The following is a 14,231-nucleotide window of genomic DNA, read 5'->3' as shown; positions in this document are numbered from 1 at the left end:
CTCCTTGCAAAAAAACCAAAACAAACAATACACTCTCAACAAACGTGAGTGTATTTTGTAGTACTTAATGTGCTAGCCCAACAAAGAGTAGTAGCAGAATAACAATGTTGAAAGAATATGACAGACATTTCCCTACGTTTTTATAAATAGCAATCAGATTATTTTGGTGTGCACTTATGCTGCCAATATTACATCTCTACCAGCTTTGGACATCTAAAACTTTTTTCTGCTAATAATTTTTCCCCACCGGAGCTGTGGATCTGTACAGCTCCTCCAGAGGTACCGTGTAAACATATCGGAGAGTCTTGTATAATTTTTCTTCCACTTCACGTTTACTCATGACTTTTTCTCGTGCTATTTAAAAAAAAAAAAAAAAAAGCATTGCGATTTATGGCTGGTGCATGACAAAATGTGAACAAATTCAGAAACTGCAGACTTCTGCACTCCTCTAATAAAACAAAACCTAATCATATAAAAGTTGAAAAATTAAAAACGTTGTAATTGGAAATTCAATTAAGCCCAAAATAATTCACAATCTTTTGGGATTTAGGTTTAACTTTATTTTACCAAAGTCTTTCTTCTGAAAGAAACACTTTGAAAATCTTGGGGAATTTGTGTTTCTCCTAAACACAAATTCCATTTGTGACTTGGATCTGATTTTATTTTAACTTTTTTTTTTTTTCTAATCTGTGGAGAACTAAAGCTTTGATCGACAACAAGCCGGTCTTCCATCTTCAAAGAGAAATCCTCAAAACAGTGGAATCGCCCAAAAAATATGACCAGCAATTATAAGAACGGTTTGATCAATTTAATGTCATTAAATATTTAGAGGATAGTCGATTGCATTGTCTGGTTAAACTTTTGAGAGATTATGACCAAATTTTCTGTCAAAAGTAAACTTCTGGTTGAAGTCCATAATACTAGGCAGGTCTATACTGAAGCCAGAGGTCAGTGGAACACCTTCGCTCTGTCCGAGTCGTTTCAGGAAGGACATGAAGGCTTTTTGCGGAGGCTGCCGGTAAACTCATGGGAGTTTATTTCAGTGTTGAGTTGGTTGCATCTCCTCATTGTGTTCACCGGGGATCTATGCATGATCTGTCAAAAGTGGAGAAAAAAAAGATTTGTCAGATCAGATGTTTTCACTGTTTAATCTGAGTCAAAAGTTTTAACATTTATAGGTGGCAAAGCATAGTAAAACCCTGTGCATTCTTACTGCATCAATCCGTTATATAGCTCAAAAAACAATTTGCACTGCAAGTATCTAGATAGACAGGCCCAGTGTTGATGTTTTTGGTGCACAGAGCTCTGATTGGAGTGTAAATAATTTGTTTTACCATTATGCCCACTCTGATTCTGGCTCTGCTCTACACATGTACCAATTTCATCTTATTGGACCACTCTCTCTTTCTCTCTCTGTGTGTCTTTCTTTTTTTTTTGCAGTGTAAAGGGTAAAAGTATTTTGAAACCATCTTAACCGTTTCAAGTCATTCCTCCTTGGGCTCTGTCCATCTACTTCCCACCCCTTCATGAATGTTAAAATCCCTACTCCTCTTTTCTCAGCATTCTCCCACCACGCCATTATCTTCTTACCCTTCTCCTCAACCTGGAAGTCCTCGGGCAGCAGCTTGTCCTGCCGGCTGCCCAGGCTGAAAGCCAGAAAGGACAGGATGAGTGAGTCCATGATGCTGATGATGGCCAGGATGTAGGCCCAGCGCACCGTGCAGTTACCCAGGGTGTATTTGTCAGTCCGCTGGCCACACATGCGCTTCACTTCCTCCGAGTCCCAGCCGTCGGGATAGATCATGCAGCCGATCACCATGCACGTACCTGGAGAGACGGGAGATACACAAAGTGGCGAGGCGTCGAATTTTGAAGCTTTGCGGAACTTGTGTTCGTTTGTTGATTGAGACATTTGTGACTGAAAGCATTCTAACTTGCAGAAGGATTCATGTGCAATTGGGGTTTTCAGCTTCTCAGAAAGATGAATAATTTTGAATTTGTGGCAAGACAAAAAAATATAAAAATTATGTTCCACATGTTGAGAATGCAACATTACAAACCATTTCCTTCATACTGATAAAATGAAAAGCAACTACTAATAAAGCAAAAAAAATGTATTCACCAGAGAAATAAAACTTACACACACCCCTTCAATATTAAGTTGCTTAGCAACTTTGTAGCACAGAAAGACGAAGCTATTCATCCATTATTAACTCCGCCGCCAGGTTTGTGCAATCTCACTTTAACGTGAAGTGAAACACGACGCGTCTCAGATCTTAACTTCCTGCTGCCTACAAACACTTTAATTCTCACAGAAAGGACTCGGCTGACTTTGTTTCCTCTGAACAACAAAAATTTTAATTGAGAACATTTTAACATAAAAAATTATTTTAAGTTAAATCAGAAGTTTTGTCATAGGTCAGTCTGCGATTAATTTAGAAATGTTTAATGTATTTAGCCCACATTCAAAGCTCCTCATTAACACTCCTAACTCCTTTGAATTCAACAAAAAAGGCACTAAAAAAATACTTCATAACATCTGTGCTAACCTTTCCCCAACAGCAACTTTAATGTTGCTCCATTAATGCTGTTTTTTATTTTTTTTATTTTAAAATAAAACCTTAAATAGTCTCAAACTGACCAAACACCTCTTTGTAACCACCTGAAGACAGAAAAATGAGCAGCCAGGAAGAACGCTGCACAGACGCATCATGGACAGCAGGTGTGTGTTGGGATGAAAAGTGAGAGTAAAGTGTGTAACAGCACACCTCCGGTTTTCATCTCATTACTTGTTTCATTACAGGCTCGTCCTTTCACTCGCAGGCGCGTCTGTTCACAAGCTGCATCGTGTTTCCAAGCCGCACTCATGTTTCTCTCTCTGCCTCTTAGTGTTTCTGAAGGAGAAGCTGAACTGTCCCTCACAGTCTGTCACACATTTGTCAAGGTTTGCCAAACTTTCGCAGCACTGAGTAGAATTAGTTTTGCTCTAATTTACATTCTCTATACGCTATTGATTGTCCACAATTTCATTAATACTTTTAGTATGATTTCTGGCTTTGTTAAGCAAGTTGGTCGTACATTATATTGCAGGTACAATTCACTAGGATGTCTAGTGTAAAAAAAAACAAACAAAAAAAAGTTATTGCTGTTATTTTAAGTTCTCCATCAAATCTAACTGACAGATGCATGTTTTCATGCCGAAAGCGACTTAATTAGCAGAAACTGCATCATCAAAAATGATTATACTTTCATAGTAACAATAATAATAATAATAAAAATAAAACCATTATCCACACCAGAAACGTGATTTGGTGCAGGCTGCATTGTCTAATGAGGAATCGGCGACAATTTTACTTTCTGGATGCGCAAAGACAAACCCAGACAAAAGTGCAGCTGCAGTTACAGCAAAAACGTTGCTCCACAAAGTAGAAAGCAACAATTTGATATCTCCACCTTAAGAAATGAGGGTTATTTACTAGCTTTGTGTGTTGAATGTACCCGCCGAGCTCTAATTACACACCCTCCATCTGTTCATCATGTCAACCACTTTAAAGAGTAAATCTGCAGCAGAGAAACTCTGATCTAACGCTCACTGGAGGCCAGCTGCGTCCAGGCGCAGATCTTGTAGACGCTCCCGGCGTTGCAGAAGAAGAAGAGGCTGAAGCAGACGATGCTTCCCACGATCAGCAGCATGGAGATCCCCACGAAGAACATGGCCGTCTTGAAGGCCCCGGACGGGATGGAGCCGAAGTCCAGCGCGCTCCCTTTGCAGGTGAGCTCCGAGGTGAGCGCGTTCCCGATGCAGTAGTGAAACAGGCCGAAGTAGCCCGCCTGCGGCGTGTTCACGCTGTCCCCGATCCAGTAGGGCTGGATGAACACCACCACCATGATGACCGCGAAGGTGACGGTGAACACCTGCCACATGACGCCCATGGCCCGGGCGTTGCGCACGTAGTTGGTGTGGTAGATCTTGGCCGCTTCTTGAGCAGGAAGCATCCCGAGAGACAACTGGCAAAAGTTATTTCCTTATCTTCAGTTAAGTCTAATTCCCCCCTTCAGATGACTCGCTTGAGAACATCAGAGAGTGCTCTTAGGCGCCCAAGAAGCCTCTCGTCTTGCGTCAAGAGGATTCAAAACCACGGACAGCTCCACGGTGCTGAACACCGTGAGGTTCTCTGACTCATCTGCCCCACGGAGGCTCTGAGTCCCCGTAAAACCAGCGGACGGGCTGCAGTAGCAGTGGCTTTATCCCTGAGCCTCATGTGGAGGCGATAGTTGTTCTCTCCCCCGGGGAGGCTGTGGTCTTCACATAATGAATCATTAATGGTTAAAAGATCCGCTGAAGAGTGAGACACACATCCAGCACCACCAACCGCCTTAACACAGCTTTATGATAATGAACTTTATTTAATTAAAGGAAGGTGCAACTCAAACATAAATGTCACCATTTGCTTGGCGCTTTTGGTACGCTGTGCCACCAAAAGCGAATTCCCGTCTGTTCCTTGACACGTTGCAAAAATGGATACAATACAATAATAAAATAAGACAGAAAACATAACACCATAAGTTGGTTTCTAATCACAACACACGCACGCCCCCCCCCCCCCCCCCCCCCCCCCCCCCCCCCCCCCCCCCCAACCCCCCCCCCCCCCCCCCCCCCCACACGTACACACACCACACTCATGCAGTAAATGTGTACACCTGAGCAATTTTTAAACAATATTTTGAAATTAGAATTAAAATAGACTTATTAATGTTGGAAGACAGAAGATGGTTGGTTAATGTGATTATTTAAATAGCCTAACATGGCAACAGAAACTGTTCTTGCAGTCGGGAGCGGTTTTTTTTAATTGTTTTTTGTTGATTTGCAATTTTCAAACAAATTGCTTTCCACCTTAGGACTTTCCAGTCTTGGGTAGATTTACTGGTACGTTTCTGCGTCATCGTTATGTTGTAATAACTAGTTCTGTTCATCTTTGTCTCTCATTTTCCTCATGGAACCACTGATAAAGAGTAGATCTTCCAGATCTTTCCAATTCATGGTGGGCCATGAATTGTGGCTGCAAAGCCTCCTTAATCAATAATAAAAAATGATCCCATCTTAGGTCAGCAACAATTAAAAAACAGAAACAAGCCTATGACCTGTTTTCGCACTGGCCATGACCTTTTTTTATAATCTAATTTTAATTAGTAAGTTGTTTAAATTAAATTTAATAGCATTTTTATTTGCTGGCAATAGACGAGAAAAGTTCCTGCTTTTATCACAGTCGGCCACTAGATGGAGCTAAACAACTGCTGCCTACAAGTTTTCCCTTTTTCTCTATTTTCTAGACCATTGTAAAGAATTGTACCCCAGACGTCTAAAACCGTGTTAATGCATGCTAGTCATTTAAAGTGAAGAACAGTAGTCAATGAAACTCTCAACTGCTTATTTTTTCTCCTGAAAGTATGCACCTGAGTATTTGAAATAACTATTTTAAATTCTGAAAGCTCTTTTTCTGTCATGTTAGAACAGGCGGTTTCTATTTACTGCTACAGTAATTCAATGGAAGCAATTTTAGAAGTGGCAACAAATCAGTTTGCTTAGAAACCAACAATGCTGTCATATATTTAAAGTTTAGTGTCATGTAAGCTAGCTATAAGTGTAACATTTCCTGACGTGAACAAATATTTTTTTCTGTAGTTTTCCAGTTCAGTTTCAAATCTTTGTTCTTAGTGTTTGTTTTCATGTTGCTGCACAAAGAGAACACAGGAATGTGTAGACTAAAAGGCGTCTTTTCATACTGTTAATCCTAACAGATTTATTGTGTCACAAGATTTCTAATCCTGTCACCACCTATGTTTTTTGTTCACCTTTAGCTTGCTTTAGTCATGCTTCTTTCAATGTACATAGAAAAGGAGTTGTGAGTTATGATCATGCAATAGTTTTTCTTTCTGTCTGAATGTTGACACACCAACAGGGCACTGTACTCGAGCTTTATTAAGTGATACAGACCCTGGTGTGAGGCAGAAGCTGCTTATAATCAAGTTATCTGGAGAAGAAATCCAATTTTCTTATACAGAATGGAGTGATATTAAATGTGTGTGGGGGTGTGTGGGCGTGAGTGTGTGTGTGTGTAGGCGTGGACATTGGTGTTTAGAGGGGGAGTGGATTTTGTGGAGTTTTTTTGTGCAAATCTTTATTTGCATGCCCAAGGTGGTGAATAGATGATATAAAATGTTACTCTGAGTTCACTTGATTGAACCTGTGAATTGTAATGAATCTTAACGAGAAAAAGAAAACAAAACTTCTCTGAGGCTGATCATTTATGGCAGAAACACTCTTCCACGTGCAGTAGCAGTTATGCAGGTCATTGCTTCTTGTTGAATGACTATAAACAACATTTAGGCGTGCAAAGATGTCTTTGCAGGGAAAAACTCACAAAACTCACTTGGTTTTGTGACTTTGGGACTAACTCTACATTTTTATTGGCTGGTTTACTTTGAGAACATCAGAGAGTGAAAATGCTTTTCTGTCATTTTGCAAGGTGGTGTTGGTAGGTTTGCGCACGGACCATGTAGTTATAATATACGTGGTCTCCATTATGCTCACTTGACAGAACAGCTGCAATAATACTGCAATGAAATCACACAAACATGGATTATATTTAGGGGCAAATACAAATGCACTCCACATTTTTCAAATTTTTATTTTTCAATTTTCTTCCACTTCACAACTATTACACTACTTTCTGCTGGTTGTTAACTACATCAGTAAAGGAGACAATCCCTCTAATGTTTTAACAATTAGTTGAGGTACTATTACAAATAAGCAACAGAAATAAATGTGTCTGCTTCATGATGAATAAATCCTAATTTCTCTTTAAAAAAAAAAACCCGGTCAGTCAGGATTGCAAAGTGATTGAATGAGTGAATGCAAAAAGCTTGCAGTTGGACTCATAACCAGCCACACTCCACCGTCCTTAACCAATCACAGGCTGGTCTCGATGTGCTTGTGTTGCACCACTGTCTCGGTCACTACCTCCATGCTCTCTCCTTGCACCTCCTCCCCTGCAGCGACCAACCACTGTGAGCCACCTTCACGCCTCCACCCGTCCGCCTCTTGCTCGTGGCCCATCAGGGAGAGTCAGAGACCGGAGAGAAATACTGCGGGTCATTAAGTTGCCCTGCGGGAAAGGACTCTGAAATGTAGGTCCACTTTGTGGTGGAATCATCTCTGATCAGTCACAACCAATAAATCCCTCCTCTTTTTGGCCTGGTAATCTGCTCAGGGATGCGCAAGTGATCTGCAGCCAGAACCTTCCACGTATCTTTTCATGACATCGCTGCTTTCACGCTGCTCTACAGATATGTCCACAGATTTACATTTTAATTATACCTCTCCGCAGCTTGAAATATGCATTTCTGTTCAGTTCTTCCACAACGTTTTTTCAGATGCTGCTGTTTAGCTCTGCTCTGTTTCAGCACTAACTGGGTTCAGAAATGTCTTGTACAGCTGTTCCCTCTGTCATGGTACGATACATAAATGCAGTGTGTGGCAGAAGTATCCACATCGTGTTTTCGCTGTTTGTCTTTTCAGCTCTTGCAGCTGCAAATTCGTCGTGGAATGTCTCTACCATCTTTTCATGTAGCAGTGTCAGAGTATTTGAATACACACATGGCAGAGCACATTTTTTATGTTTTATTTGTACAAGTCCTTCCACTGCGCAGCTGTTTTTTTTTTTTTTTGGCAGTGTTCTTAATGTTGAATAAAGATCTCCATCGGCTTGAGGAGGTTTATTCGTAAAATATTGGATTGTTTGTGACTTATTTGCTCTTTTTGTGCTGGATTTAAACCAGACTGTAAAATGGTAAATAAAAAGAAGCATGACCAGGAGGATGAAGATATTTACGAACTCAAGCAGGCTGTTCATTGACTGATCTAACTGCTCCTGTTAATGGCATCATAAATTTCTTTAGAAATGTATTATGCAAATAATACCAGACAGTGGCAGGGTTAGATGGGGGAGTTAGATGTTGTCCTTTTGAAACGCCCTATCATCATCTCACAGATGGCCACCCTCAGACTGCAACATATTCAGATACTCTGCACAACCTGCAGCTCCGTTCTTCTATTGAAGGTAAAAGCTCCCACATCATGATACCCCGCCAATGGGATTTCTTTTTTTTGTTGTTGTGTATTTTTTGATCAAACATAATGTTCTCTCCCACCTTTTGGTGGTTTGGAAGGAGATTTGACTTTTGAAGACGGTTATTTTTCTTTTGCACATGCCATCTTATTGGACTGCAGTGAGCATCAGTAAAGGCCTTAATTTGGATTGAGGTTGAGAACCTCCAGTCTGTTGGAGCTTCCAGATCAGCACAGGAGAATTTTTTTTTTTTTGTCCCTTAGTCCTCTGGAATTTAAAAGGGCTGTCTTACTGTGGGAAACCTTGGCAGTAAAGGCGCCTTTGCTCATGCAGCCTGACAATCCTGGCAGGTTCAACGACAAAGGCCCTTTTTTCCTTTGGTACCAGGGAGTCATGAGAGAGTGAATGCCTGACAGGAAATTACATGAAAGACAGACTATTGTGCAGACTTGGATTTAAAGCTCTTGTGGTCTGAAACCTTTGAATTTAAATGAACAATAATTTGACAACTGCGTTTTGTCTCTTACACCTGTTTCTTGTTGGTAATCATCCACTGCAGCCACTTTAGTGTTTTTGTTGTTAGTAAAAAACATTTTAGGGTAATCCCTGATTAGAACTAAACAAGCTGGATTCCTTCTGTGCAGAAAACGTGTGACCTAGATCCATTCCACTAACAATTGTGCAAATATCAGGTATATATTTATACCCCTCACCATAAGTCTTAAAGTTTTATGTTAATAGAGAATTGTTTTTTTCCCTTTGAGATAATGTATGCTAGGAAGATTTCATCAGAATCCACTGATCAGAATGAGTAATGTGGAAATGGTTTTGGCACGGCAATGTTCACCGAAAGCCTTTCATTTTAATAAATCATTTTTTCATTTTTCATGTTTTTTTTTTTTTTTAAAGCAGTCAGTAAGTCTCATGAAAAATAAGCTCAGACCCCCTCCCAACCTCACACCAACACTTCAAGTTTGTAGCAAGTAATTTCAACATAAACTTGATCCAGTGTGTTCCCTAGAAGCAAATTCTGGATTTTCTTAATCGTAAAACATATGCATAAATCAAGAAACACCATAGCTTTGTACAACTCACACATTTCAGTGATACTGCAGTGCTGAACTCACTTTTAAATTCTACTGATTCATCTTTCAGACTTCTTCATCCATTTGAGATCCCTGTACATTGACAACAAGATGTTGGAAAGGAATTAGAGCTGTTGTTAATTCGTGAAATACCCACTAAAGGCTTTCTCGTGTTTGAAAGATGAGTAGAGTAGAGTTGTGCAGGATGATGGGACAAAATGCAACACTGCCAAGCTCTAGCAGCAGGTTGTTCTGTTTCACACCACTGCAGCTGACACAAATAAATCTAAAACACTGTTCCTCTGTTGCACACATGCATGAAACACAGCCAGTATCAAACATCCATGAATGCTTAATGACACTCGGCCAAGTACTCACATTGTTCAGAGCATAAATGGAGGCAAACATTTTTATTTCTATTTCAGCAATGCACTTCTTCTTATTCCAGCCAGCAAGTCTACAAAATACAAATCTTTGGAATAGTACTTCTATCCTTCATGTTTTGTCAAACAGCCACAAACTTCAATTCACTTAATTGGGACAGACCAGGTGTCTTCAAGGGCCGGTGTCCTGAAATTTTCAGAACTGTCTTTGCTTTGACACACTAGAGTCAAATAATGAGCTAATTCGCAGGACTCTGCAAAACTTGACCGCCAACTTAGAAGGTGATTTAGCCATTTGACTTGGGTGCGTTGGACCAGAAACACGTCTAAACGTTGCAGGACACCAACCATTAGAGTTTGAGACCCATGATATAGACCAACACAGAGTAGTGCAAACTTGTGAAGACGAAGTCAAACTCTGATGCATCTAAATATACACACCACAATACTCCAAACTGGTCAGAGTGTGAGATATGAGGAAGTTTAAAGCAGGGTTAGGTTATTAAAATCTGAACATCTCAGCAAACAAAGTTCAACCCATCCTCTGACAATACACGGTGCAACTCCACACCTACTATGACTTGGCTGTCTACCTGAATGGACAGCCTGGGGAAGGATGTCATATTTGTTGGTGCTGTCTGTAAATTCTGTGTGTGGGTGTGTGTGTGTGTGCTTGTTTATGTAATCTATTTAGGACCTTCCTAGAAGATCCTAACCTTCTCAAGACTAATGGGAACTTTGGGGAACAAAGTATGACCCCCTGTTTTTGTGCTGTGGGTTAGAATTAGAGACATGATGAAAATGAAGTTTAGGGATAATAAGGCATTGGTAATGGTTAGAGGTTAGGTTTAGGACTAACATGTGAATAAGGTTAAGGTTAGTGCTAGGAATACATTGGTAATGATTATGTCAAGGGTAAGAGTAAGGGTTAGGCTGTAGAAATGAATGAAAAATGAACGGAAGTCAATGCAAAGTCCTTGTAAAAATAGAAAGACGGGGTGTGGGGGTATGTGTGTTCGCTGTGTTTCCTCCTGCTTGCAGGCAGTCAGGTTAACAAGTTCCAGCTGCACCTCATCCAATCACATCAAGGCAGCTTTAAGGAAGTGGAAGAGGAGACGGAAAACTGTTAGATATTGTTCCACACTTCATTGCTAAACTAGCTCCATTTAATTTCCTCCTGGCCTTCTTCTGTAAAGTTGCTTACCTCTCACTGTCCCTCTTCTCTTTAGATCAGGGGTCTCAAACTCCAATCCTCGAGGGCCGCTGTCCTGCAGTTTTACATCCTGCAGATGTATTAGTCTAAATACGGAGCAAGAACTAGGATATTTTTAAACATTTATTTAAAAATATCCTAATTTGTGTACATCTATGACATACTATCCCAAGAAACACAATTTAAAGGGGCTAAACATCCTAGTTTTAGCTAAAACACAAACCTATTTAATGAGATTTTTCTCCTTTAGCTCCAATAAAGGATTAATGAAAATTGCACAAAGTCAATGTATTTCACCGTTTAATGTGTCATAATCAAAATGATACATTCAGTGTTTAAAAATACTCTCAAAAAACTGCAGTACAGAACACACATGACTCATCTTTGTTTTCAGAAGGCAGGATCTGGTGGATATTCTCCAAAAAGCAGTCTGCTCGCATTGAAATCATGTTTCTGTAGGAAGCAAAGCATTTAACCGGAGCTGAAGAAATAAACCTCTAAATCTCGCTGATGCAACTTTAGGGCAACTGGGATTACTTCATTTCAGCGCCTCTGATGGTATTAGGTTGCTGGTAATTTAACTGTATGTATCTGTAAATAACAGGATTATGTGTTGGTCTTACAGATGCCAAATTACACCATTTTCAGGGTTTTCTAACCCACACGGTGTACTCTCATGAAATATGCTGTTTATATTATCGAAATGCTGAAGATTTTTTTTTAAGGTAGATCTCACATGGATTACATACTGTAGAAATGCATGAGGAGGAATGATGAAGAAAACAGGGTAGTGTAATTACATAACGGTTCAGAGTCTGAAAGTCTATGATGTGCATAAATGTGTGTTCGTTTAGGTGCATCACCCTTTGACTATGTGCCGTCGTTCCAGTTGTGGTGGCTGCAACCTTTCCCTGTAGATCTGGCAGGATTGCAGTTTTATCCTTATATCTGGTTGCTAATCTTGTGGAATCCAGCACCGCTGCCTGTGCAGCACTAATATTGCCACCTGGTCCCTGGCACACCAACACACAAACACTGTAAGCTTCTCTTTAGCTACACAAAATGGGTTTATAATTCATGCTAGTGCTCACACACTGTATTTTTGTCATGAAAAGTGACTTTTCAGCCTATTTTTTGAATCCAGTGAGCCTGCTGCTGTGATCAGGAAACAGGTGATGGTGCCAACTCCTCACTGTTCAGCCCACGGATCAGCATGATGTTGTGAAATAGCCCAGTGAAAGTATTGCGCTGCAAGCTGTTGGTCAATTATGATCACTTCCTCTGGGGAATCAAAGCTTTTGACAGACTCCAAAGATTAAGATTGTAAAGATGTGAGTTACTCACAAGTTAGAGCATTGCTATCAGTGTAGTGAAGTGTGGTACTGTACATTAATTTTACATACATAGCTGGCTCATGGTATTGGCAACCTAAGCTGCTGCTGCACATATTTTAAAGATTTTTTGAAGTTGAAATTTACTACAGATGTACTTGTTGTAAGCTCCTTTGGCAACAAGTACAAATAAATGTCGATAAAATAAAAATACGTATTTTGTATACAAAACAGATTCAACTTGACCCCTTCTTCCCTAGCAAAACTGACCTACTTCGAAAATGCATTTACTACTTTTTAGTAATTTACTAATGTGGAGTAACTAATTTTCGTGTTGAGAAAAACATCCTGTGATTTGGCACATTTGCAAACTGAGACTAGGGATGTTAAGATCGCAGCACACAGTCAAACTTTGAGAATTTAAAAGGGAATATAGGCTTAGATTTGGTGACTTTGGATGTTATCATATATGTAATCGATCTATTTAGAGTCCCGTTCCATCTCCAACCTGCGCTATTTGCATGTATTATTCAATTTAGTAAGAGAGGAAGATACATCAGATCAGAATGTTAAAAAAAAAAAAAACCTGAAAAAATTCACATTATGAAATTGTTTGACGCAACAAAGAGAAAAGGCTCCAATTTCCCCTTTTGAATAAATGTTAGTCAGGAGAAGGAAGAGTGTTTTGTGTGACTTCCCTTAAATGCACCCTGCCAGACTTTACCGTTCAGCTTGCACATAATGGGCTTTTAACAAGTTTTGGCCTTTGACCCCAAGGTGATCACACCGATGGCCCCTCCTCACCATCACGATCTTTTTATTGCAGCTTCCTGGGCTTCAGATGTCGCCGCTGCAGCAGAGAGGGTTCAGAAAGGCCCGGTAATCTTTACAGCAGACGGTGGGTGTGTTTTTTGGGCGGAACCAACACGTGATTGCAGCCTGCGGATAGGTGTGTACTTTTAAAAGAAGGCGGGACTAATCAAGCCTATGGCTTTATGTCATGTCAATCAAACGCGATTATGCTGCTTTCACTGACTTTTGGTATTATTTATTACTGGTATAGGAAATACTACATTCATTTGGTGTTAGGACAACGCAAAGTAAATCATCTCTTATAAACAAATGTATAAGGTGCAAAAGTTCATGAGGGAGGTATAAATCTTATTAGTTTTTCTTTTTGCTTTGGTTTTCGGATGACCTGTAGTGATTTAGATGATTTATTCCTAATTTAACCTTATTAAAATTAACAAAGCTTTAGTTTTATTGTACTTTTGATTTGATACCCACATGTTATGTTTAATTAAGTATATTTTGTTGTTTGCTAGTTTAACTTTTATCTGGAGTAAATTCCTTTGTGTTCCCCTTGATTGATTGATTGATTGATTGATTGATTGATTGATTGATTGATTGATATTTACCAGATTACTTTCATAACTATGGCAGGATATAAATACATATATAATTTACACTTAACTTCATTTAACTTTGCTAGAACTACTTTAAATGTTACTAAACCAGCTAAAAAACAGCGTAGCAAATCTAATAGATTAACAAGATAAAAGTATGAGAACATTTTTATGTACTTTATTTTGGCCAGCTGCAGTACTTGCATTATTTCTCATTTCTTTTAATCGTAATAAGATCAGAATAAATTTTTATTTGTGATAGATTTCTTTGTTCTGCAGTTTGCTGCAGAGATTAGAGTCGATCCAAGGCACAAAAACCCAAACAAAAGCTGAACAACTTCTCATAGCATCAGAACTAACAGCGAGCAAGTGGTTATATATGAATTAGGATAACCAGGCTTTCTGAGTAAACATTTTTGCCATTGACTATCTTAGTATACTGGCTATTATGTTCCACCTTTTCTACCTAGTGAAACCTATTTAACGTAAGTATAAACAAACTGTTACAGTAAAGATTTGGTGCATAACGAATAAATGGATGAACACAACCATAATGTGTGATGATTGAGGTTGCTTGGAAGGGCCCCAAAGAGCCCTGGACTGGCCCTGGCAGAAGGGTATAGCCACATATGTTTTGCATTAGTTTTATAACATAGGAAACATAGTGTAGCTAAGGAGCTTAAA

At 39.5% G+C, this 14,231-nt stretch overlaps 1 protein-coding gene across 2 annotated transcripts; it reads right to left on the bottom strand.

Annotated features, from left to right (window-relative positions):
* Window positions 1-669: 669 nt before the first annotated feature.
* On the bottom strand, window positions 670-4,358 carry lhfpl5a (LHFPL tetraspan subfamily member 5a). Of its 2 annotated transcripts, XM_032549595.1 has the most exons (4): window positions 3,594-4,358; window positions 1,729-1,827; window positions 1,591-1,646; window positions 670-1,095 (listed from the first exon to the last, which is right to left on the bottom strand). In XM_032549595.1, the coding sequence occupies exons 1-4, from the start codon at window positions 3,994-3,996 to the stop codon at window positions 982-984; spliced, it is 672 nt and encodes a 223-aa protein (XP_032405486.1). In that variant the 5' UTR covers window positions 3,997-4,358; the 3' UTR covers window positions 670-981. The 2 variants fall into 2 exon arrangements, with proteins under 2 accessions (XP_032405486.1, XP_032405487.1); XM_032549596.1 differs by having other exon boundaries at window positions 981-1,095; window positions 1,591-1,827.
* Between the last annotated feature and the right edge of the window lie 9,873 nt (window positions 4,359-14,231).

Source organism: Xiphophorus hellerii, chromosome 20 (assembly GCF_003331165.1).
Source record: "Xiphophorus hellerii strain 12219 chromosome 20, Xiphophorus_hellerii-4.1, whole genome shotgun sequence".
Taxonomy (NCBI): Eukaryota; Metazoa; Chordata; class Actinopteri; order Cyprinodontiformes; family Poeciliidae; genus Xiphophorus; species Xiphophorus hellerii.
The sequence above is the reverse complement of the archived record's forward strand: the minus strand, read 5'-3'. Positions and strand labels throughout refer to the sequence as shown.